Source organism: Oncorhynchus masou, chromosome 24, assembly GCF_036934945.1.
Source record: "Oncorhynchus masou masou isolate Uvic2021 chromosome 24, UVic_Omas_1.1, whole genome shotgun sequence".
Lineage (NCBI taxonomy): Eukaryota > Metazoa > Chordata > Actinopteri > Salmoniformes > Salmonidae > Oncorhynchus > Oncorhynchus masou.
The window spans coordinates 48,233,392-48,258,706 of NC_088235.1; the positions used below are offsets into that span (position 1 = coordinate 48,233,392).

A 25,315-nucleotide genomic window follows, 5' to 3' on the forward strand; every position below is an offset into this window, starting at 1 on the left:
GGAAACATCTCAAACAGGCAAACAATAACAACCATTTTTGCATAAATAGATATCGATTCTATTTCCTTTCCAGCAGCTAGAATAAAATACTAAATGAAGGAACGCGCCTGTAGTTTCACCTCAAACATGAGTGCCTCATCAGCTTTCAAAACACTGTTTGTTTAAGCAACGGGTATTATGTTTCTCAGAGATGGGGGCAGGGAGTGTAAGCAACATTATTACTTTGTTGCAGGAAAAGAAGAATGACATGTCTCAAAATATTCTGAAAGCATGTTGCCAGGCAGGTAATTATACCAATGTTCAGGATAACATGTTCTCTCACAGCATATTCCAACCACATAATTGCAATTCTAGTATGATTGCCAAAGAGCAAAGGTCATCATACTACCTCTATCTCTCAGTGGAACTGCCTTGGAACACTAATATTACTTCAAACTTTTCTACCTAGATTATGTTATGTAATTCATCATTTGTGTTCTATCTCACAGAAAATGTGAGAGTAATATGTGATAGTCACATTGTCAATACAGTCTCCGCAGTTTGGTAGAATGAATATGGAAATAGGAAGAAAGTTGTCTGACATCATATCAAGTTGCCTTGCTATTACTAGGGCCTTGAGTAACCAAACCATAATAAACCCTCAAGTTTATATAAATAACAGTGTCACTTCTCTAGATAGCAGAATTGTAATTATCAGCAGTGTTCCAGTAATTCTGCAGTGAAACAAATGACATTATGTCCACACACCCTGAGGTGGCTGTTTGTCAACAGAACGTCTGTTAAAGGGGCAACCCTAGAAAAAGATTTGGCCAATGATAAAGGTCAGGATTAGCATTGGAAAAGCATAAATACAATCGTTTATGGTCACTTCTAGCTTTAACAACGGACCATTATTCACTGCCCCTGGCACTTGACCTAATAAAAATCTGGATTAAACATGGGTGAATTTAATGTTTCCTAACATGAATAAAACACACATTAATGTGGCGGATTGAGAGAACTGGTGTTTACATAAAGGAATATCAGTCAGAGTGTGAAAAATGCTTGTGCCTGAATACGGTGTAACACTAACAGGCGCTGGCACTATGAGCCAGTAATACGAGCACTGGCACTATGAGCCAGTAGTACGAGCACTGGCACTATGAGCCAGTAGTACGATCACTGGCACTATGAGCCAGTAGTATAAGCACTGGCACTATGAGCCAGTAGTACGAGCGCTGGCACTATGAGCCAGTAGTACGAGCGCTGGCACTATGAGCCAGTAGTATGAGCGCTGGCACTATGAGCCAGTAGTACGAGCGCTGGCACTATGAGCCAGTATTATGAGGGCTGACACTATGAGCCAGTAGTATGAGGGCTGACACTATGAGCCAGTTGTATGAGGACTCACTATGAGCCAGTATTATGAGGGCTGACACTATGAGCCAGTAGTATGAGGGCTGACACTATGAGCCAGTTGTATGAGGGCTGACACTATGAGCCAGTAGTATGAGGGCTGACACTATGAGCCAGTAGTATGAGGGCTGACACTATGAGCCAGTTGTATGAGGGCTGACACTATGAGCCAGTAGTATGAGGGCTCACTATGAGCCAGTAGTATGAGGGCTGACACTATGAGCCAGTAGTATGAGGGCTGACACTATGAGCCAGTAGTATGAGGGCTGACACTATGAGCCAGTTGTATGAGGGCTGACACTATGAGCCAGTAGTATGAGGGCTCACAATGAGCCAGTAGTATGAGGGCTCACAATGAGCCAGTAGTATGAGGGCTGACACTATGAGCCAGTAGTATGAGGGCTCACTATGAGCCAGTATTATGAGGGCTGACACTATGAGCCAGTAGTATGAGGGCTGACACTATGAGCCAGTTGTATGAGGGCTGACACTATGAGCCAGTAGTATGAGGGCTCACTATGAGCCAGTAGTATGAGGGCTGACACTATGAGCCAGTAGTATGAGGGCTCACAATGAGCCAGTAGTATGAGGGCTCACAATGAGCCAGTAGTATGAGGGCTGACACTATGAGCCAGTAGTATGAGGGCTCACTATGAGCCAGTATTATGAGGGCTGACACTATGAGCCAGTAGTATGAGGGCTGACACTATGAGCCAGTTGTATGAGGGCTGACACTATGAGCCAGTAGTATGAGGGCTCACTATGAGCCAGTAGTATGAGGGCTGACACTATGAGCCAGTAGTATGAGGGCTCACTATGAGCCAGTAGTATGAGGGCTGACACTATTAGCCAGTAGTATGAGGGCTGACACTATGAGCCAGTAGTATGAGGGCTGACACTATGAGCCAGTTGTATGAGGGCTGACACTATGAGCCAGTAGTATGAGGGCTCACAATGAGCCAGTAGTATGAGGGCTGACACTATGAGCCAGTAGTACGAGCACTGGCACTATGAGCCAGTAGTACGATCACTGGCACTATGAGCCAGTAGTATAAGCACTGGCACTATGAGCCAGTAGTACGAGCGCTGGCACTATGAGCCAGTAGTATGAGCACTGGCACTATGCGCCAATAGTACGAGCAGCAGCAGGATGTGAGCATTTTTTGACCTGTTCCACAATTACTAAGAGTTAAGCTATACAACAGTGCTCTTTGTGGAAACGCACAAAGTTGAAGAAAGACTATCTTAAGGGCCGATGATACTCAGTCTGGTGTGTTTTGAAGGGTTGGGGTCAGTTCAATTTCAATACAGTCAATTTAGGAAGTGAATTGAATCATCTCAGGTCCATAGGGCATTTTGAAATCATGAATTGAATTTCAATTCATCCCCTGAAGTGACTTGAATCAAAGTAGAAGTGACCCCACCCTGGGTGGTGTTTAGTTGGCGCAAAATTGGAGAAAACCTTTTGAAACTGAGCAGTTACTGAGCAGAAACTGAACAGTTACTACCTGCACCCTAGCGCTTTGGGATTTACCGAACTCTTCGCAGACACTCTCATTCTGCAGCAGGGTGGGGTGTTCGAAGGTGTCTCTGCAGTAGAGGATGCGTGTGGTGTCGTGTTGGGAGGCGATGCCGCCCAAAGCCAGCACGGTGTGGTCCGTCAGCAGGGCAGATGGCTGCTCTCTGAGCCGGGCCAGGACCGAGCGGTAACGACAGTACTGGGGGTAGCTCATCACCAGCACTTTCTTGCCGTCATCTTCCTGACCTGGAACAAAACAAATGTAGAAACAAACAGTTAGCCCTAGTTTCAAACAAATATAGTTTAAACCCACACACACGCTGATAATGACACATTTCACATGGATAGGGGAATTAATAATACTTTATGTATGACGTAAACTGATAATAACAGAGGCAAAGGGAAAGCAAATGTCAAGGCAACATAGATTTTCACATCTAGATTGACAGGTTTTAACAAGCAACATATAGGTAAATTCAAGCAGCAGTTTTCCCAGGATTGTTCATTTTAGGAAAACAAGCATATAAGAAATGCCCCTTAAGGCAGTCTTGTCATTCAGAAACAGGCAGTTTATATAGAAAATGTAACCTTCTTAGAGAAAACCCTAGACAATCCATCAAAATCTACCAGCTGATATGGCTATGTATATCATGCAATATATGACAGGAAAAAACATATACTTTATGATGGGGAAATATACTAGTATTGAGCCCAAACCGTGTACTGTTAGACATGAAATAATAAAATATACCCCTTGGCCCATATAAGCATAAAAATCCACCATGTATGCATTGCAACACATCTACAGAAATGTAAGGTTGAGTTGGCAAAACTGCTAGACCAGGGCAAGGGAAAAATAAATCATAAAGAAATGGAACACTCCCTCATTCACCCTTTCTTCCCTCTCCCTATTTCTCTTGTTCTCTCTCTTTCACTGCATACAGTATAGACTGAATATCTAGCTATTAGAATTTGTTGAACAATCCCTGGGTAGCATTACTTGGCATATATCCAGCCGGAGGTGTTATGCATAATGAGGTGTTGAATGCAGGCATTCTGTAGTAGCACCTACTCAAACATTCCACAACATAACAATGGGGCTTTTGTATGAGGTACTGTACATGTACTAGGTTTTGGGTGATACGGATAATAATTAAAATCATAATTGTCGATGATAATCATTGATATGAAATATGATCTGAATAGTCCAACAAAAATGAGTATTTCTATTGGACAGGGTCAGGTGGCACACCTCTATTTGACACCATTAATTTGCAGCCCAGCCCTACTTGGTACCATAGTCCAATAGAGCCACCCTTCACAGACAACCGAGCCAGTTAGTTAACTACACATGACTAATACTTCAAAAGGGAGGGAATGAAAGCCCCCCCCCTCAAACACACACACCACAGATGTGTGTCTGTGGTCGCATGCAATTACTGCTTGGTGGCACTTGGTTTTTATCCAAATGTCAAGGATTTTATTTGAACTAGCCAACCCTGGTCCCTGGCAATCTCCTGAGGGCCCTCCCAGCATTCTCTTGATTAGATTCAACTTGCTGGGGAAGAAGCCATGGGGCATTTACTGTATAGTAGGACTAAGTACCTGTGTGTGAATGCGAGTGCGTGTGTGTGTGTGTGAGAGAGAAACTGTGTGTGCATAATGGTATACACACCTTATGTCCCTTTGTTCGTAAAGTCTGACCTTTCCAAATAAAGGACATTGTTATCTTTACATAATAATTTAAATTGGCTGGGGCCTTAGCTCTGTCACTAGAGAGATAAAATCCGGAGAGAAAGGACATTATGTAATTGATCTCTCTCTGTTTTTACTACTTTCGACTAAAACAGCTGTTTTTTGACAAGAAGCTTTTGTGTAGGACCTAGAGGCACTTCTATGATGATTAAACTACCATGTAACAGATTTGTATTTATTTTTATGCATCGTCAAGCAATCTCAAAACTAATAAACACAACACAGTGTCTGTATCATCAGCATAAACACAATGTGACAGGATGTAATCAAAACAATTCAAGACAGGTGATTACTATTCATAACCGAGGACATATAAGAGTGTATTACACAATATGCAATTCAACTGTAACTATACAGTAGACGGATTATAGTGCCTCCATAAGAAAATCTAAGTGCAGAACTCAATTACAAGGCAACTCACGGACAAGGTCGATGAATCTGGGATATAGGCCTACTATTTATAATACCGCTGCTTCCTGCATCACCATTACTCTGAACAACCATAGGCAATGAGCACATTTTTGCTTTTCACTTCTCCGGTCATTGATAACAACCCTTTCAAACCTACTTGTGGGTTTCCTTCCATTGAGATTGCCTGGTGAAGAGTAAAGGAAATTGTATTTTCAAACACAGACTCCAAAAAACTATTTTATGCTAGGAAAACCCAATGCATTAACCAAATTGCTTTTGTAAACTGTATGGCTTACATTTCAAACAAGCTTACAATCATTGCACCAGACAAAAGAACTGACAAGATCTTTCAAAAGACTGTGACTGAAGTTCTGTTCACTGAGGCAAAAATGCGGACATACATCATTCTCACACAATCACTCGCTCAGCTGAAATTTGCTGTTGTCAAAATTTCCACATTATCTAACCAGCCAAGGAATTTACTGAAGCTTAATGTGATAGGATTTGAGAGAGGTAATACATGTATGAGCCAATAACGTCACTTTGATATCTGTTCTTACAGTAGGTACCACGCAGATATCAAAACAACATGTAAAGCTTTTCAAAGTAGAGGGAATAAACGAGGGAAACTGGAGAAGGAGACTATTTTGTATTCTCTCTCCATCCACTACCTTTTTGCTGTTGAGCTCTGTATTGATTTCAGAGGTTTGCCTTGTTTCCATTTACCAAAGACTTCTTTCATAATGTATAACACATAAAGGATTCATCCTCCTCTCTTTCCTGCAGCATATACACTTTTCATATAAAGGACGACACAGAGAGCTATATGCATGCTGGCTCTCAGGCTGTTTGTTTTTATTGAACCAAAAAAGCACAGCATCTGCCAGTAATAAATACTGGACAGAATGCAAAAAGACAATCATATTTCAGTAACTAGCTGGTCCTCCCTAAGAAAAAAAATAAATCAAAACTCCTTCATATTCATGACGCATAATGTATCCACCATGATTCAATGGGCTCCAATCACCTCTGCTACATTACACTCAAGTATTGACTCGCATCTTCACAACAACCAATAATATCAGCTGCATCAAAAAATGGCCCGGTTTAGATCAGCCCTAAGAGAACTATTAGTCCCTGTTATATTCACAAGGCATGTCCGTAAAGCCTTCAAAGCGAATGGTATTCTCACAAAAGGCCACAAACACCCAGAGGAAATGTTCTATTGAAATGGTATGAAGGGCAGCAGAGGGCTGCTCTCTCTGCAAGTTGGTTCCTGTTCTTAATTATCTAACAGCACTAAAGTGCCTCTTTCTGTTCTAGATTTTTTAAGGAGTGGAGAGGGGGAGGGTGTCCTCCTGAGACAAAAATAAACATTTATATAATTTTCACCTCCATTTATTCAAGTGTGCTGCGCAAGAATTCAGGCCAGCTACATGCATACTGAAGAAAAGAAATGCACAATTACTCTACACACTGTTCTTAATTTGGTTCCAGATGTTCTCACAGTTCACATAATTTTTTTTAGCAATAAACGACATTTAAAAAAACATACTCCTATTTCAAAATGGTTTAGAAAAAGAACGCAGCACTTTCCCTTTGTTGATTTATGTGATTCTATTACATTAAACATTCCTTCCCCTAAGCGGGCTCTGCTCCCTAGCAACAAGCACTAGCAGTTCTAATGTCGTTGGCATGGGGCCAGTGTAAGCTGTCTGCGTTATTGATTGCTAGATTGAAAAGTTTGCATTTAATAGGCTCTGTAATACATGATGAAATTATTCAGAGCTCCTTGTGCCAAATTGGTTCCTTTGACTATCAAAGACCATGGCTATTACAAACAAGGCAGCATCCCAATGTTCCAGAGGTTTTATGCCTGAACCAAATTATAGCTTCAACCCTGCATCACCACAACCATACTCCAAACATAAGACCCATAATTGCCTATACCAGAAAGGTATTATTGTTAGGAACAAGAAAGTTGACTTAGACAAGCAGAAACAGAGATTTTACCGAACTGACAGTCAATATCTTTTGTCCATGGTAAACAGGCCCCAACAGCGTACCTTGGTCTTTGTTTTATTCATCCAGTGAGATTAATAGCTCTGTTTGCCCATCCCAATCCAGATATTGCAGTATAGCACTACTCCTCATTCACACATTATTAACAGTGGCCAGGCTGTTATGTAGAAAACCTTACCCAAAGGAGATTATCAGTGTAAATGATTGAATCTAAGGATGAAAAGAAGGCCAGGGAAAATCGGAGGCATTTAATTCCACTAATTTTACAGTACCAACCAAAAGTTTGGACACACCCACTCATTCAAGGGTTTTTCTTTATTTTACTATTTTCTATATTGTAGAATAATAGTGAAGACACCAAAACTATGAAGTAACACATATGGAATCATGTAGTAACCAAAAAAGTGTTAAAACAAATACAAATATATTTTATATTCTTCAAAGTAGCCACCCTTTGCCTTTGACAGCTTTGCACACTCTTGGCATTGTCTCAATCAGCTTCACCTGGAATGCTTTTCCTACAGAGTTCCCACATATGCTGAGCACTTGTTGGCTGCTTTTCCTTCACTCTCCAACTCATCCCAAACCATCTCAATTGGGTTGAGGTCAGGTGATTGTGGAGGCCAGGTCATCTGATGCAGCACTCCATCAATCTCCTTCTTGATCAAATAGCCCTGGAGCCTGGAGGTGTGTTGGGTCATTGTCCAGTTGAAAAACAAACGATAGTCCCACTAAGCGCAAACCAGATGGGATGGCATATCGCTGCAGAATTCTGTGGTAGCCATGCTGGTTAAGTGTGCCTTGAATTCTAAATAAATCACTGATAGTGTCACCAGCAAAGCACCCCCACACCATCAACGCCACACCTCCTCCTCCATGCTTCACGGTGGGAACCACACATACTCCAAACGGGCTCCCGAGTGGTGCAGCGGACTAAGGCACTACATCTCAGTGATAGAGGCGCCACTACAGACCCTGGTTCAATCCTGGGCTGTATCACAACCAGCAGTGATTGGGAGTCCCATAGTGCGGCGTACAACTGACCCAGTGTTGTCCGGGTTAGGGGAGGCTTTGGCCGGGGTAGGCCGTCATTGTAAAATAAGAATTTGTTCTTAACTGATTTTCCAAATTAAATAAAGGTCAAATAAAAATATAAAATAAAACATGCAGAGATCATTAGTTCACCTACTCTGCGTCTCACAAAGACATAAAGGTTGGAACCAAAAATCTCAAATTTGGACTCATCAGACCAAAGGAAAGATTTGCACCGGTCTAATGTCCATTGCTCGTGTTTCTTGGACCAAGCAAGTCTCTTCTTCTTATTGGTGTCCTTTAATAGTGGTTTCTTTACAGCAATTCGTCCATGAAGGCCTGATTCACGCAGTCTCCTCTGAACAGTTGATGTTGAGATGTGTCTGTTACTTGAACTCTGTGAAGCATTTATTTGGGCTGCAATTTCTAAAGCTGATAACTCTAAATTAACTTATCCTCTGCAACAGAGGTAACTCTGGGTCTTCCTTTCCTTTGGCGGTCCTCATGAAAGCCAGTTTCATCATAGCGCTTGATGGTTTTTGCGACTGCACTTGAAGAAACTCTAAAAGTTCTCAAAATTTTCCGGATTGACTGACCTTCATGTCTTAAAGTATTGATGGATTGTCATTTCTTTTTGCTTATTTGAGCTGTTCTTAGCATGATATAGACCTGGTCTTTTACCAAATAGGGCTATGTTCTGTATACCACCCCTACCTTGTCACAACACAACTGATTGGCACAAATGCATTAAGAAGGAAAGAAATTCCACAAATGAACTTTTAACAAAGCACGTCTGTTAACTGAAATGACTACCTCATGAAGCTGGTTGAGAGATTGCCAAGAATGTGCAATGCTGTCATCAAGGCAAAGGGTGGCTACTTTGAAGAATCTCAAATATAAAATATATTTTGAATTGTTTAACTTCTCTAGGGTAGGGGGCAGCATTTGGAATTTTGGATGAAAAGCATGCTCAAATTAAACTGCTTTCTACTCAGGCCCAGAAGATAGGATATGCATATAATTAGTCGTTTTGGATAGAAAACACTCTAAAGTTTCTAAAGTTAAATAATGTCTGTGAGTATAACAGAACTGATTTGGCAGGCGAAAACCTGAGAAAAATCCATTCAGGAAGTAGGATTTTTGTTGTTGTAGTTTTCAATGCCATTACAGTATCCATTCCTATGCCTTCCACTAGATGTCACCAGTCTTTAGAAATTGTTTCAGGCTTGTATTCTGAAAAATGAGGGTGTAAGAGCAGTCTGAATGAGTGGACCCTGCAGTGACACAGAGCTTTTTCATGCGCGCGACCGAGAGTGCCTTTTATGTTTACCTTTTATTTTGACAATGTTATTGTCTGCTTGAAATATTAACTATTATTTAGGCTAAAAACAACCTCAGGATTGAATATAAACATAGTTTGACATGTTTCTATGAAATTTATGGATACAGTTTGGATATTTTGTCTGCCTGTTGTGAATACGTTTGAGCCTGTGGATTACTGAAGAAAACGTGCGAACAAAGCGGAGGTTTTCGGATATAAAGAGAGACTTTATCGAACAAAAGGAACATTTATTGAATAAATGAATGTCTTCTGAGTGCAAACATATGAAGATCATCATAGGTAAGTGATTCATTTTATCCCTATTTCTGACTGGTGTAACTCTTCTACTGGGCTGGTTACTGTTTGTAATGATTTGTCTGCTGGGCTATATTCTCAAATAATTGTAAGGTATGCTTTCGCAGTAAAGCATTTTTTTAATCTGACACCGTGGTTGGATTCACAAGAAGTTAGTCCTTAAACGTAAGTAAAATAGTTGTATCGTTTCTGAATTTTTATAATGAGTATTTCTGTATTTGAATTTGGCGCTCTGCAATCTCACTGGATGTTGGCCAGGTGGGATGCTAGCGTGTCCAAACTTTTGACTGGTACTGTAAGTCCAAAGGGGTAGTGATATACAATCTGATGGGCCAGCCTTATATGTCATTCCTGATTAAACTTGCTGTGTATATTTCCTCAAAGACCCCCCCAATTGTAAAATGATGGCAGGTCACTGAGGGCATACAGAGTATAAAAAAGAACATGACTTAATATTTCAGTTAAAGACAGAATGAAATGGGAGTAAACTACAGACTATTGAGGACATGCATGTTTCCTATTCTAAGGACTATAATGAGAGAAGAGGGGGTGGGGGCAGTCACTCAACAGAGCCCATTGTGAATTCCTGTCATTATGTAAGAAACTCTCATATTAGCAGATCTGTACAGGGAAGCTTAAAATAAACAGTAGATAGGATAAGCCAACTGGAACTAATTAAATAATTACATCCAGTACAATGAACAATTTACATGGATGAATGTAAGAACAACTACTGGAACATTTATTTCTAATAACGGAATAATGATATTAGTGCCATATTGATGAAACAATGTTGTTTTTTGTCCCCAAAATGTAAAACCTGGAACAGTTAGATATACAAATATTCATATTGTCGTGCAAAAAATAATATATTGTTTTGTCAAAAAAAGATTGGCATAAAGTGCCTCCAAAAATACATGATGTATGGCGAAAATAAACTGTTCACTCTCCTTTTGAATTCGTTTTCACAACAATGACTGGGATAAATGGTGGAGAGTAACAGGGCTAATGAATAAAACTGATTTTAACAAGTGGCCGACACATAGAAAACAGAAATTAAATAACTGCCAGGACAACACAATGCTAAAAAAAGAGTCCATGAATTATTAAGTCTATCTACTAGGCCTACAGTGGGGCAAAAAAGTATTTAGTCAGCCACCAATTGTGCAAGTTCTCCCACTTAAAAAAATGAGAGAGGCCTGTAATTTTCATCATAGGTACACTTCAACTATGACAGACAAAATGAGAAAACAAAATCCAGAAATTCACATTGTAGGATTTTTAATTAATTTATTTGCAAATTAAGGTGGAAAATAACTATTTGGTCAATAACAAAAGTTTATCTCAATACTTTGTTATATACCCTTTGTTGGGAATGACAGAGGTCAAACGTTTTCTGTAAGTTTTCACAAGGTTTTCACACACTGTCGCTGGTATTTTGGCCCATTCCTCTATGCAGATCTCCTCTAGAGCAGTGATGTTTTGGGGCTGTTGCTGGGCAACACGGACTTTCAACTCCCTCCAAAGATTTTCTATGGGGTTGAGATCTGGAGACTGGCTAGGCCAGTGCTTCACAGTAGGTATGGTGTTCTTTGGATGCAACTCAGCATTCTTTGTCCTCCAAACACGACAAGTTGAGTTTTTACCAAAAAGTTATATTTTGGTTTCATCTGACCATATGACATTCTCACAATCTTCTTCTGGATCATCCAAATGCTCTCTAGCAAACTTCAGACTTGCCTAGACATGTACTGGCTTAAGGAGCGGGACACGTCAGGCACTGCAGGATTTGAGTCCCTGGCGGCGTAGTGTGTTACTGATGGTAGGCTTTGTTACTTTGGTCCCAGCTCTCTGCAGGTCATTCACTAGGTCCCCCCGTGTGGTTCTGGGATTTTTGCTCACCGTTCTTGTGATCATTTTGACCCCACAGGGTGAGATCTTGCATGGAGCCCCAGATCGAGGGAGATTATCAGTGGTCTTGTATGTCTTTCATTTCCTAATAATGGCTCCCAAAGTTGATTTCTTCAAAACAAGCTGCTTACCTATTGCAGATTCAGTCTTCCCAGCCTGGTGCAGGTCTACAATTTTGTATCTGGTGTCCTTTGACAGCTCTTTGGTCTTGGCCATAGTGGAGTTTGGAGTGTGACTGTTTGATGTTGTGGACAGGTGTCTTTTATACTGATAACAAGTTCAAACAGGTGCCATTAATACAGGTAATGAGTGGAGGACAGAGGAGCCTCTTAAAGAAGAAGTTACAGGTCTGTGAGAGCCAGAAATCTTGCTTGTTTGTAGGTGACCAAATACTTATTTTCCACCATAATTTGCAAATAAATTCATAAAAAATCCTACAATGTGATTTTATGGATGTTTTTTTCTCATTTTGTATATCATAGTTGAAGTGTACATATGATGAAAATTACAGTACCTACTACTCTCAAACAACGTGAAGGGAACCCATGCACATACTCAGATACTGTGTGTGACTGTGTGAGAGCGGAATCTTGCATCTCGCTCATCGCAATATCTGTGGTGCTGCTTGTGGCAATGTCATTTCACTGAGTCCACCTTTAAATATCCACAATATTCAATATGATTTACAAATACTGAAACTTTTCTTAAACAATGTCAGTGGGAAGGAAATCATTTACCCTGAGTTTAACATCACTAACAACCCCCCACTGACAAAAATAACTTTGTTCCTGTGCAGTGAATATGAATGGCAAAGCTGTTTTTGCAGGGTGGGTTTCCGCAGTGCTGTTCTGATTGAATTCCAGCGTGTAACTGTAATCTGCACAAAAAGAATGCAACTGGAGCAGCATGAAATGCATTCATAACACAGATGGACTAATATATGTTCTCATGAAATATTCAATGATATTATGGTGGGATGATGGGCTGGCAATAAAAACTAAAGGGCAAGGCATACTGACTCTACGAGCCTTGGCAACCTATATAATAAAAGCCACATTGTATATTCGCAAACAAAGTGAATGCCCTCAAGTTGAAATTAATAATGTCACTATGATGGCTTTAAGAAAAGGGTGTGTGCGTGTGCGTTTGGTTCTGTGTACGCGTGTGTCTGTGTATCGTGTCTGTGCATGCATGTGTGCATGTGTGCATGTTGATGTCTATGTATCCTGTCTTTTTCTGCTCAACTTTAATGAAACAAATCCAATAAAGATAACTTGATTAGGGAATCTTTGAGTGGAGTAATGCTCCCTCTATGTGTCTAGCTGTTTGGGATGGCTTTCATGTTATAGGAGAGGTCACATCAATAACAGGTATGTTGTTTCAGCGCTGGTTAATGGACAGACAAAACCCTTCATTTCCTCTGTGAGATCACCCCTGAGTTTCCATTGTTTAACAGTCCACCAGAAAAGCCTCTCACCCCCTGAAGCACACAGGTGAAAAACAGCTTGAAATTACAAACATTATCTGACATTTTAAAAGAAAATGAAATGAATAAACTGGTTTTGCCATCGGAATCCAAATTTGATTACAAAGCACATGCCTGCTAGAACGTGTTTTTCTGGCCCATTCAAATTCGAGGCATGCTCAAACGCTCCCCACATCTAATAGATTTTTCCACCCCGCCACACAATTTACTGCTTACAGATTTAGAATTATTTGGCTTCCGGCCAAACTTCAGTCATAAGGGAATTAATGATATGAGCAGATCAGTGAGCGAAAAACAGCTTGTGATTCTCTCTCCAACAGGTTTGAAAATAATAAAATACATGCCCATAAACCAAAACCCACTGCTATCAGAGTCACACAATCAATAGAACACTCCATTGAATTACTTCAAAGCTTAGGATAGTTCAAGAATTTGTTTGAGGAAATTGCATAGGGAGAGAAAATGACAAAGGGAGCGTATGGCATCTATCTGATTAATACACAGTTGAATGAAGAATATGCTTTACAACAAGACATCCTTTGATTTCAAATCCATTCCTTTGTCTATAGGATCACAATATATGTGTCATAGTCTGTTTCCTCCCACAGTATAATAGAAAAGCTACATAAACTACAATCATATGTTTATTACTTGGATATTTTAAGCTATAGAAAGAAATCTGGTTTCTATTCTCTTATCATTCCACTGAGCTCTCTCTCTGAAAGATAATGCGAAGGTTATAATCTATAGACTGTATCAATTCAAAATATTTAAACGGAAACATTTTCTGAAGATTGCCAGTGGCAGCATCTCGACAGTTATAAATAATGTATAATGCTTTATGCACTGGATTAATGATATTTATATGGAGCACCTGTGAAACATACCATTTTCATTCAAGTAGGAATGTAAATGTTGTTAACTAGAAAACAGCATGGTTGACTGTTCTTCCTGTAAATAATTTAATCATCGACCTCCAGCTAGGTGAGAAGAGAGGGGGGTAGAGAAAGAGTAAAAAATGTGACCTTGCACAATTCATGTCATCATGTCACAGCACAAGTCTTTCTGGGTGAAAGAGCTGCAGTTGTGAAGAATGAATCATGACCCAAATGATCCACACATGTTCTCTCTTTCTTCTCTCTCTCTCTCTCTCTCTCTCTCTCTCTCTCTCTCTCTCTCTCTCTCTCTCTCTCTCTCTCTCTCTCAATGCTCATTTCCTTCCTCAACATCGGGGCTTTTCTTAATTGTTGGAACATACAGTAGATGGCTAGATGCAGATACTGATGTCACAGTAATATACTGCATGTAAAAAGCTTGAAGTTAAAAATATATATTAAAATAAACACCTTAAGCCATCTTAAGTCTCCTGTCCAGTCCAGTCCACTGGAATAGAACCAATTTTGACAGGCCCAAAATTGGGACAGTTCTCATGGGGATCGATGTAAACTTTCCCTGCTAAGGCTGCATGGTGGAATTGGTCTCTTTACACCTGCAAGTCCAGATAAGTGTAATTTTGCTCTTAACCCTGATCATTTAGTATGTGGAGAGCCTTGAAAGTTAATTCTTCCTCAAGATGGCACTTGAATTATAATAGCCATCTCCACTCTCACTTCACGCTGTAAAAAGAATCACTGTGGCTGATGCGGCGCTCTAGCTAGTAGGCAAGGCAAGGGCACTGTTTTTCAAATTAATTACAGTGGAGATCTCGGTTTTCCTATCCTTTGTGATCAGAGCACATAGCTTAGTTGCTATAATATATAATAATAATTATAATATAATTCACATAAGCAATAGCACTGTGATTCTGCTATTCATGACACATTTGTAGAGAGCATTATTTAAGCTTTCCATGCACTGCACTTCTCATTGACTGTCTGCCAGGAAATATTTGGATGCACTAGGATACAAAATGTTTCCCTCGAACAATAGAACAGTGTATTACTATTTAGCGCACAATTGATTTCCATGCAATCTCTGTCAGTATCCTGTTCTTTCAATGAATAAATGACTCTGATATATACTGTAGATCATCCATGTTATGAATAGAACTGATCAAGCATGAAAGCTCTATCCAACAATAAGAAACTCAATGGCTTATAAATAATAATTTCCCCAAAAATATCTAAAATCAAAATAATGATTCAGAAGCTTTAACAAAACCTACATTGCTAGCGGCAGGACACTCGAGGAAAGCGTGCAATATCTCTTGTTGATTCATATTTCATTTCAATCATCAGCTCATCACAGCCATATAGCCATCCAAACTGCAGCTCACTGGAATAGCGTGCCTTTGTTGAATGATTCCTCTCTTATTGTTAGAGAGCCAACGGCAGGCAAGCGAGGGAACACATGCCACAGGGCTAGGGCTGCTGGTGCCCTGCCAGGGGAGTTCTGCTGACCCGGCACATTCAGCTGGCAGCCAGTGAGAGACTCCACTGGAGGGACAAGTGCATTTACACAGCCTGATGGAGTCATTAATGGCTACATCGCTCATTAGCATCACACAGACACAGACAATATTAGAAGGTGACGAGACTGACATCAGAAAAATCGATACAGCTTTTTTTGTCCCTCTGATATTTTCTGCTATTCCTATTACACAATCACCACAAATGCATATATTGAGAACACACACACACACACACGCAAACACACACACACACGCAAACACACACACGCAAACACACACACACACACACACACACACACACACACACACACACACACACACACACACACACACACACACACACACACACACACTATTGATTCCTCATGTAGTAGAATGACAAGGCGGCCATTATTGATTCTCCAATCCACTTTCTGCATGAAAATGTAATGATATAGAGTGTATTCAAGGACAATGTAACACTCAAATGAAAAAACAAGCAAGCTCTCCAGCTACTGGAGGATATATGCATCATACACATCACCCAAAACAATAACAACCATCAATAGCCCATTCTGAAGGGCTTTTTCTCAATTTGCTTTGTCTATGTTGTACCTTCTTTCAGTTATTCTCTAGTCAAATGTTTTTGGTTGTGGAAAAAACTATTTCTTTGCAAAACATTACAGCAGTATCTCTAGAAATCCCAAATTGATACAACTATGTATTACCTCCTCATGCCTTTTGCACACAATGTATATAAACTCTTTTTTTCTTTTTTTCTACTGTGTTATTGACTTGTTTATTGTTTATTTCATGTGTAACTCTGTGTTGTTGTCTGTTCACACTGCTATGCTTTATCTTGGCCAGGTCGCAGTTGTAAATGAGAACTTGTTCTCAACTAGCCTGCCTACCTGGTTAAATAAAGGTGAAATAAAAAATAAATAAAAATGTGTGACAAGACCTACTTGTATTGACGTCAATAGGAGATTTTTATATGAAGACAGGAAGGACTCTGTAACTACGAATTAAAAGAAAAAACTAAATAGAAAAACATGAAATTGGAGTTAGAGAATGCGGAATGTGTCATTAACATTGTATGACAATTATGCTACTTCATCTGAAGGGGTAAAAACTAAAATATACTCAAAGTCCTTCACATTTCTTCTGTTTAAATAAACCAGCAAATATGTAATATCTGCAAGGATTAGCATGACTCATCAGCCTCCTTTATATCTTGTGATTCATGATTCTGTTCAATGCAGCAGTAAAATACCACAATGAGCAGTGTTGAACCGTGAGGGTCATCTATGCCATAAGAGAAGGCCTAAGGATTTATGAAATAATTGTCCTTTTGTATTAATCTTTTCAATAATATTTTAATGATGTTCTGATTTAAAGATGCAGTCTGGGATCTTAATTAAAACCCCTATACTGGGGCGGCAGGGTAGCCTAGTGGTTAGAGCGTTGGACAAGTAACCGAAAGGTTGCAAGTTCAAATCCCTGAGCTGACAAGGTACAAATCTGTCATTCTGCCCCTGAACAGGCAGTTAACCCACTGTTCCTAGGCTGTCATTGAAAATAAGAATTTGTTCTTAACTGACTTGCCTAGGTAAAGGTAAAAATAAATAAATAAATAACATATATAAATACTGGCCCCCCAAGTGATGCAGCGAAATATGGCACTGCATCGCAGTGCTTGAGGTGTCACTACAGACCTGGGTTTGATCCCAATTTGGGAGAAAAAAGGGGGTAAAATACAAAATAAAATAAAAAAATTCAAAACCTTACACTCATAGAAAATGGCCTATATGGATAGTTTGAAATGTTTCTAAAATAACTATAAAAAGCATATGCATCATCATGGTAGCAATTGAAAGAGAACACTTTATCAGACCAAAAAGTGAGGACACAACAGTTCAACTGACACACGACTGAATCCAAACATTACACTGTTGATTTTATGTGCATTTGACATTTACTCTACCTTTCACAGCATTTGTCAACAATCAAATCTGAAAATAGTCTGGATACATTCAGTAACATAATAAGAATATGGTCTGAATGAAAGGTCTAACTGAAGTCTTAGTTAGACCACGCACCTCTCCAAACTAGCCACGCACCTCTCCAAACTGTGCACAGTTCCAAAGTCATTTCAATGCACTTTTATGACTCAAGGAAAGAGCCTTCAACTATAAGGTGCTTTTTCGAGCTCTCCTAACTTTTCCGTTGAGGAACTGAAGCAAAGCACACTTGTAGTTTTTTGTTTGGAACACAGCCCCCAACATCATACAATTACTGTTGTTGTTTACACAATAAAAAAATATTATAAATCACATTCTGGGCAAGGTGGTCATCATTCCAAAGCTTATTCTATTGCTAACTAAATCATAAAATATGATTTTACAGTGTGAGGCATTCACAAGGAACTTCAGACAAACAAGACTAATTTGGTTGCGCATAAAATGGACATTTAACAATGTGTTCCGCAGCAAAATTTCTTCACAATATGACAAACATTGCGACCTGTATGCTCTCGTTGGCTGGCCCTCGCTTCATACTCGTCGCCAAACCCACTGGCTACAGGTTATCTACAAATCTCTGCTAGGTAAAGCCCCGCCTTATCTCAGCTCACTGGTCACCATAGCATCACCCACTCGTAGCATACGCTCCAGCAGGTATATCTCACTGGTCACCCCCAAAGCCAATTCCTCCTTTGGTCGTCTTTCCTTCCAGTTCTCTGCTGCCCATGACTGGAATGAATTGCAAAAATCTCTGAAGCTGGAGACTCACATCTCCCTCATTAGCTTTAAGCACCAGCTGTCAGAGCAGCTTATAGATCACTGCACCTGTACATAGCCCATCTGTAAACAGCCCATCTATCTATCTACCTCATCCCCATACTGGTATTTTTTTATTTTGCTCCTTTGCACCCCAGTATCTCTACCTTCATCTTCTGCCGATCTACCATTCCAGTGTAATTGCTATATTGTCATTAATTTGCCACCATGGCCTATTTATTTCCTTAACTTACCTCATTTGCACTCACTGTACATAGACGTTTTTGTTTTCTTTTGTTTTACTGTATTATTGACTGTATGTTTTCTTTATTCCATGTGTAACTCTGTGTTGTTGTATGTGTCGAATTGATATGCTTTATCTTGGCCAGGTCGCAGTTGCAAATGAGAACTTGTTCTCAACTAGCCTACCTGGTTAAATAAAGGTAAATAAAGGTGAAATAAATTAAAACATTTAAAAAATAATAAAAACATAGGCTCCTTCTGTTCAAGACAACTCAGGGTATACAGTTGAAGTCAGAAGTTTACATATACCTTAGCCAAATACATTTAAACTCAGTTTCTCACAATTCCTGACATTTTATCCTAATAAAAATGCCCTGGTCAGTTAGGATCACCACTTTATTTTAAGAATGTGAAATGTCAGAATAATAACTTTTTTTATTTCAGCTTTTATTTCTTTCATCACATTCCCAGTGGGTCAGAAGTTTACATACACTCAATTAATATTTGGTAGCATTGCCTTAAAATGGTTGAACTTGGGTCAAATGTTTTGGTTAGACTTCCACAAGCTTCCCACAATAAGTTGGGTGAATTTTGGCCCATTCCTCCTGACAGAGCTGGTGTAACTGAGTCAGGTTTGTAAGCCTCCTTGCTCGCACACGCCTTTTCAGTTCTGTCCACAAATTTTGTAGAAGATTAATGGCCACTACAATACCTTGACTTTGATTTCCGTAAGCCATTTTGCCACAACTTTGGATGTATGCTTGGGGTCAATGTCCATTTGGAAAACCCATTTGCGACCAAGCTTTAACTTCCTGATGGATGTCTTGAGATGTTGCTTCAATATATCCACATAATTTTCCTGCCTCATGATGCCATCTATTTTGTGAAGTGCACCAGTCCCTCCTGCAGCCCACAACATGATGGTGCCACCCCCATGCTTCACGGTTGGGATGGTATTCTTTGGCTTTCAAGCCCCCCCTTTTTCCTCCAAACATAACGATGGTCAATATGGACAAACAATTTTTGTTTCATCAGATCAGAGGACATTTCTCCAAAAAGTCCGATCTTTGTCCCCATGTGCAGTTGCAAGCCATATCTGGCTTTTTTTATGTCGGTTTTGGAGCAGTAGCTTCTTCCTTGCTGAGCGGCCTATGATGCATATATCCTCCAGGTCTTTCAGGTTATGTCCATATAGGACTCATTTTATTGTGGATATGGATACTTTTGTACCTGTTTCATCTTCATAAGGTCCTTTGCTGTTGTTCTAGGATTGATTTGCACATTTTGCACCAAAGTACAATCATCTCTAGGAGACAGAACACGTCTCCTTCCTGAGCGGTATGACGGCTGCATGGTCCCATGGTGTTTATACTTGCGTACTATTGTTTGTATAGATGAACGTGGTATCTTTAGGCATTTGGAAATTGCTCCCAAGGATGAACCAGACTTGTGGAGGTCTACTATTTTTCTCTGAGATCTGAGATTTCTTTTGATTTTCCCATGATGTCAAGCAAAGAGGCACTGAGTTTGAAGGGAGGCCTTGAAATACATCCACAGGTACACCTCGAATTGACTCAAATGATGTCAATTAGACTATCAGAAGCTTCTAAAGCCATGACATCATTTTCTGGAATTTTCCAAGCTGTTTAAAGGCACTTAGTGTATGTGAACTTCTGACCAACTGGAATTGTGATACAGTGAATGATAAGTTAAATAATCTGCCTGTAAACAATTGTTGGAAATATTACTTGTGTCATGCACAAAGTAGATGTCCTAACCGACTTGCCAAAACTGTAGATTGTTGACAAGACATTTGTGGAGTGGTTGAAAAACGAGTTTTAATGACTCCAACCTAAGTGCATGTATACTTCCGACTTCAACTGTATATAGTTGATACTGTAAATGACATGAGTTTTCAAATATGGAAATGTGAAGTGCACATGTGTTTGGCTTGCTTGTATGACATCAAAGCGGTATTTATTATAATCTTCAACGTCTGATCTTTCAGAACAAAGACTCGTCTCTATTTACAGCATTTCCATTACTCACACAACAACAAATGTGCAAAAGTAGCCAATTAGAGGCAGGAATGGGGAATATTCAAGTCGCGTGGCGTTCAAGTTTATAACAGCTGTCAACACGAATACAGCGCTGTGAAACTGAGAACCTGCGCTCTGACAGGTGTAGCATGTTACTCTACAGCCATTGCGTTCCAATTCAGGCGCTTATCAATCACAAAATCTGTAATTTTTAACATGTTTACTGGATGACAGAGGTATTGAGTAGAAAAGGCTACACACAACAAATTTGTAAGATATTGTACAAATTGGATTCGTAATATATCATACAAATTGCTAAAAATATATATTTGACGTAGTACACAATTGGATGAGTGTGTACAAAAAACGGGGACCTGTTTTGGCTCGTGAGTACAACTTTCAAAACACTGGCTGAAATTAAACAATCATTTTCATATCTTCATTTTGTGTTGGAAAAGAAAAGGGTTAACACTGAAAATAAAAAAAATACCCAATCAGGAGTTTTTCTTCGGCAGTCTCTGGGGAGATAAATTTAGCTATCTAAGTCAGCCATTGGCTGGGACCTCAGAAGCTACACTCTTAGTAAAAAATGTGCTATCTAGAACCTAAAAGGGTTCTTCGGCTGTAACCGCAGGAGAACCCTTTGAAGAACCCTTTGCCGACAGGTTATTGCACAATAGCAAGCACGGTCTAACTAGCTCACTTAGGTTGTAGGCTAGTGTGCAGCGGCTGTGGCAGGTGTTATCGAAGAGGATGTTGTTGCTAATTTGTTAGCTTTGCCCTTTTCAAAATGAACTTTCAACAAGATGTTAAGTTTCAAATTATTGTCATCTGGTAAGTGGAGGGCTCCTGAGTGGCACAGCGGTCTAAGGCACTGCATCTCAGTGCTAGAGGCGTCACTACAGATACCCTGGTATGATTCCAGGCTGTATTACAACCGGCCGTGATTGGGAGTCCCATAGGGCGGTGCACAATTGGCCCAGCATTGTGCAGGTTTGGCCGGTGTAGACCGTCATTGTAAATAAGAATTTGTTCATAACTGACTTGCCGAGTTAAATAAATGTTCAAGCTCGCTTGCTGTTGTTAGCTCCCTATGAAAACAACTTGTGTGTGAAACATTGTTGCATTTAAACTTTAGATTTTGTGTGCTGAACGTGAAAAAGGTGTTTACAATGGGAAGTAATAGTTGTACATATCGACTGGGAAACACTCCATGGTGCGTGCTGCATATTACAGTCACTGTCCTTTCAGCATCACAAACCTGTTTATTCTCACATCCTTTTACGTGTCACTGTTTTCTCTTTTGATGATAGTGTGACAGTGATGGCATTAGGCTACCAGTTTGGTTGTTGTTGCTAGTAGCATTGTCCATGCGGGTGCTGCCTCTGTGTGAGTGGCATCCCGAAGCATGGCTCAGCCTTAGGCCTGTTTGATTCAGTTGGGCGCATAAACTGTTGCTATATTGGTACAACGTGTTGGAATATTATTTTCCCCCACTGAAGACCTAGGTCCAATAGCCACGGTTCGCCACTGCTACAATGCAGCTATCAAATACCTCAATGACATCAATGATACAAATTAAGGATGTCAGAGGTCTGAGGCAATTATACAGAATGTACATGCAATTATAACTGTACAATTATGTAACATGAGCAAAAATAAATGCATAATGAAACCATTTTGAATTGGTCATACATGTATTATTGTGCATGTGTGGCTCTTACAGTAATGTGTAATCCAAACTGGTAACTATTTATACAAAGCCTATAAGAGGTTTATAATTACAGTTATAATTCCATGTATAAATTATGTCAATCATAACTCTAGTGCTTGTTCAAACTACAGATCAACAACCAAACAAAACAGCTTGAAAGACAGGAAAGCTGCTGCACTCACCCAGTTGAGACCTCTCCCTTTGGATGTCTCTGAAGTTGAGGCTGCTGGTGAAGGTGCTCTCCCTGTATCTGTGGAGGGCCTCTCTGTGTCCGTTGGTGCCCAGCTCCCTCAGGACAGAGGGCTTCAGAGGCGCTGCCCGCAGCCCGTGGGACCATTCCGAAAACTCTGGGACTGTCCACTTCACCAGGTCCTCCAACCGAACAATCACCTTCTCTGACACAGCAATGACCTCATGCTATAAGAGAGACAAGAGAAGGAAAGGGAAAGGGGATACCTAGTCAGTTGCACAACTGAATGCATTCAACCGAAATGTGTCTTCCGCATTTAACCCAACCCTTATGAATCAGAGGTGCGAGGGCAGGGAGTGTGAGGTCAGGAGGAAAAGAACTAACATGGATATGTCAACTCCTAACACCACCTTAAGACTGATACAATAGTTACTATTAGAGATGGGGTCATAACTTGCAATGGTAACTAGGGTAAACTTTTCTAAGCAACCTTTTGTTCAAATGTAATATTCTATTAGAGAGAGTCTACCACCCTTGAACAAGTTGTTTGAGGCAAACTAAAATAGCTTTTCAATCTTTCCCTTTTGAGCAATTGCAATGAAAAAATTGTAACATAGAAATGTTGAAATGTGGTTTCATTTTGAGGAGCAATGGGCGCTGTTGTGCTTGTTATCGGGCCGGAGTGGTATGAGATTGTTATTAAGCTGCGGAATCTGGAGGACAGATGTGTCCATCTGGAGAAACACACTTTTTAACGCTTACCTTACATCTGTCTGTACACCTTTCCCTTGAAGCTATCTTTAAGCATTCACACACACACACACATACACACACACACACACACACACACACACACACACACACACACACACACACACACACACACACACACACACACACACACACACACACACACACACACACTTTTAATTTGACCACTTTCTCACAGCAGGAACATAATCCTGTAGCAACAGGAAATTAGAAATATTGTGTGGATTCTAATTTATGTAGGGGTCGACACATTATTTGTTAGGGCAAATCAAGTCTAAAATTTGAAAGCGGAAATTACAAACTTAAGAAGCCTTTTTAAACCTCAAACACACTACCAGTTTGCATTTCCTGCAACAGGGTGTCAAATTAAGATCCTACATCTGTACAGTGCCTTTACTACTCTTCATACAGAGTAAATTTTCACAATCCTCGTCCACTGCTAAGAAAACTGAGTTAATCAAAAACAAATCTGTAAATAAGAAAAGCTGTAATGGTTAGCTTCCTATAGCAGTGTCTTCTCAGTAAACGGAAACATAAGACATTCGCTTTTTTCACTCCTATAATGAGCTGTCAAGTGGTGGTTGGTTAGTGGTTGAAACTGTTTGCATGCTGGCGTGATGCAAGGAAGCCTCTTTTTTTTAGGTACACATTTCCATAACATAGACCTCCATTTTAGTAACAATCAACAGCAGATAGCTGAAATTGTTAAGCAGTGATGCCAGCAGCCAAAAATCCTCTGGAATTCTTACTGTGATTTGAAGCAATTGCCTACGTAAAGATACTAAACTGGCAAATCATAGGGGATATATTATATTTGATACTACGTCACTCAGAAGATTTCACAATGGATTATGTATTTTGAGTGAGTGTATTCATAACATACTTTATAGTTTTCCTCACAGAAAGTATTCTCTGGCATCATTACATTTTATGTGACAGGTGTGGGTGCCAGCATGTAACCAACTATCCTGTTTAGTAACTTGATTTACTTGAGTGACATGAGTTAGTTAATGAACAGACCACACATTCAAATGCAGTAAAAAATCCACAATGAGTTACCATAAAGAGTTAAGGTACTGATAGTGGAAGGAACTGGAAGATAAAACCACCAAGCTGCATATATAGGTCAGAGGTCTCATGAGGCTACCAATGGAAAGAAGTGACACTTCAAATAAAACAATTCACAAGAGGTTGCTGCTATATCATTTCATGCTCTTTATCATACGATACAATAGGTTTACAACAACCTTAGATATTTATGGAGCAATAATATTACAATGTGATTTATTACAAAAGGTTCATGATTAATAATATAGGGCATCAGGAGTGAAAGAAAGGCAATACGGTCTGTTACAGAGTCACAGCAAAATAAATAGTGGAGGTACGCTGTACCGGTAAACGTGAGCCTATCAAAATGAATAAAACATGCCCAAAAAACGATAGGAAAGCGATAGGACACCTTAATTTAACATTACTGCATGTCAGCCACATGAAACATGTGCGAATTGACTGGGAACTGGGTGGTATACCCTCCAAATTGCGGTGGTTTGAGAAGAACACATTTTGTCAAGGCGGAGATGAGTGGCCGAGACCGAGGCATGCATGGACAACAGTCGATGCATCAATTCAGGCCTAATGTAGGCCTAATGTTAATCGCAGAATGGCATTACAATACACATGGTGTTTTGTAACTGATGTTTATTTCCATTCATCAAATTGCGGGTGCACTGTTGGGGTTTGGATGTTGAAATTATTTTCTGAGTGAACGAATGTGCACAGGTAGCCTACCGGAGCACCTTTCTTAAGTGATAGTTTGATAATCAGTTGAAAATATAATGACTGGTTGTGTTTATGCCACATTAAATGGTATAGGCAGCATGTCCATAAGGCTAGTGGAAGCTAAACTTTCTCTAAAGTAAATGTAAGTGCCAAAATTCTATAGACCGCGCGCTGCAAATACTAAATAGATCCTTGTTGAGTTGCGACTGTCAGTGGAGAGCAGAGAGACCCAGCCAGGCATATAAC

At 39.9% G+C, this 25,315-nt stretch overlaps 1 protein-coding gene across 1 annotated transcript in view; it reads right to left on the reverse strand.

The window, feature by feature from the left end:
- Window positions 1-25,315, reverse strand: part of LOC135512280 (AT-rich interactive domain-containing protein 5B-like) — a 79,600-nt gene that overhangs the window by 47,867 nt on the left and 6,418 nt on the right. The window contains exons 3-4 of the mRNA XM_064934127.1: window positions 22,512-22,746; window positions 2,930-3,160 (exon numbers count right to left, since the gene is read on the reverse strand). Of these exons, the coding sequence (XP_064790199.1) occupies window positions 2,930-3,160; window positions 22,512-22,746 (466 nt within the window). The remainder of the gene's footprint in view (window positions 1-2,929; window positions 3,161-22,511; window positions 22,747-25,315) is intronic.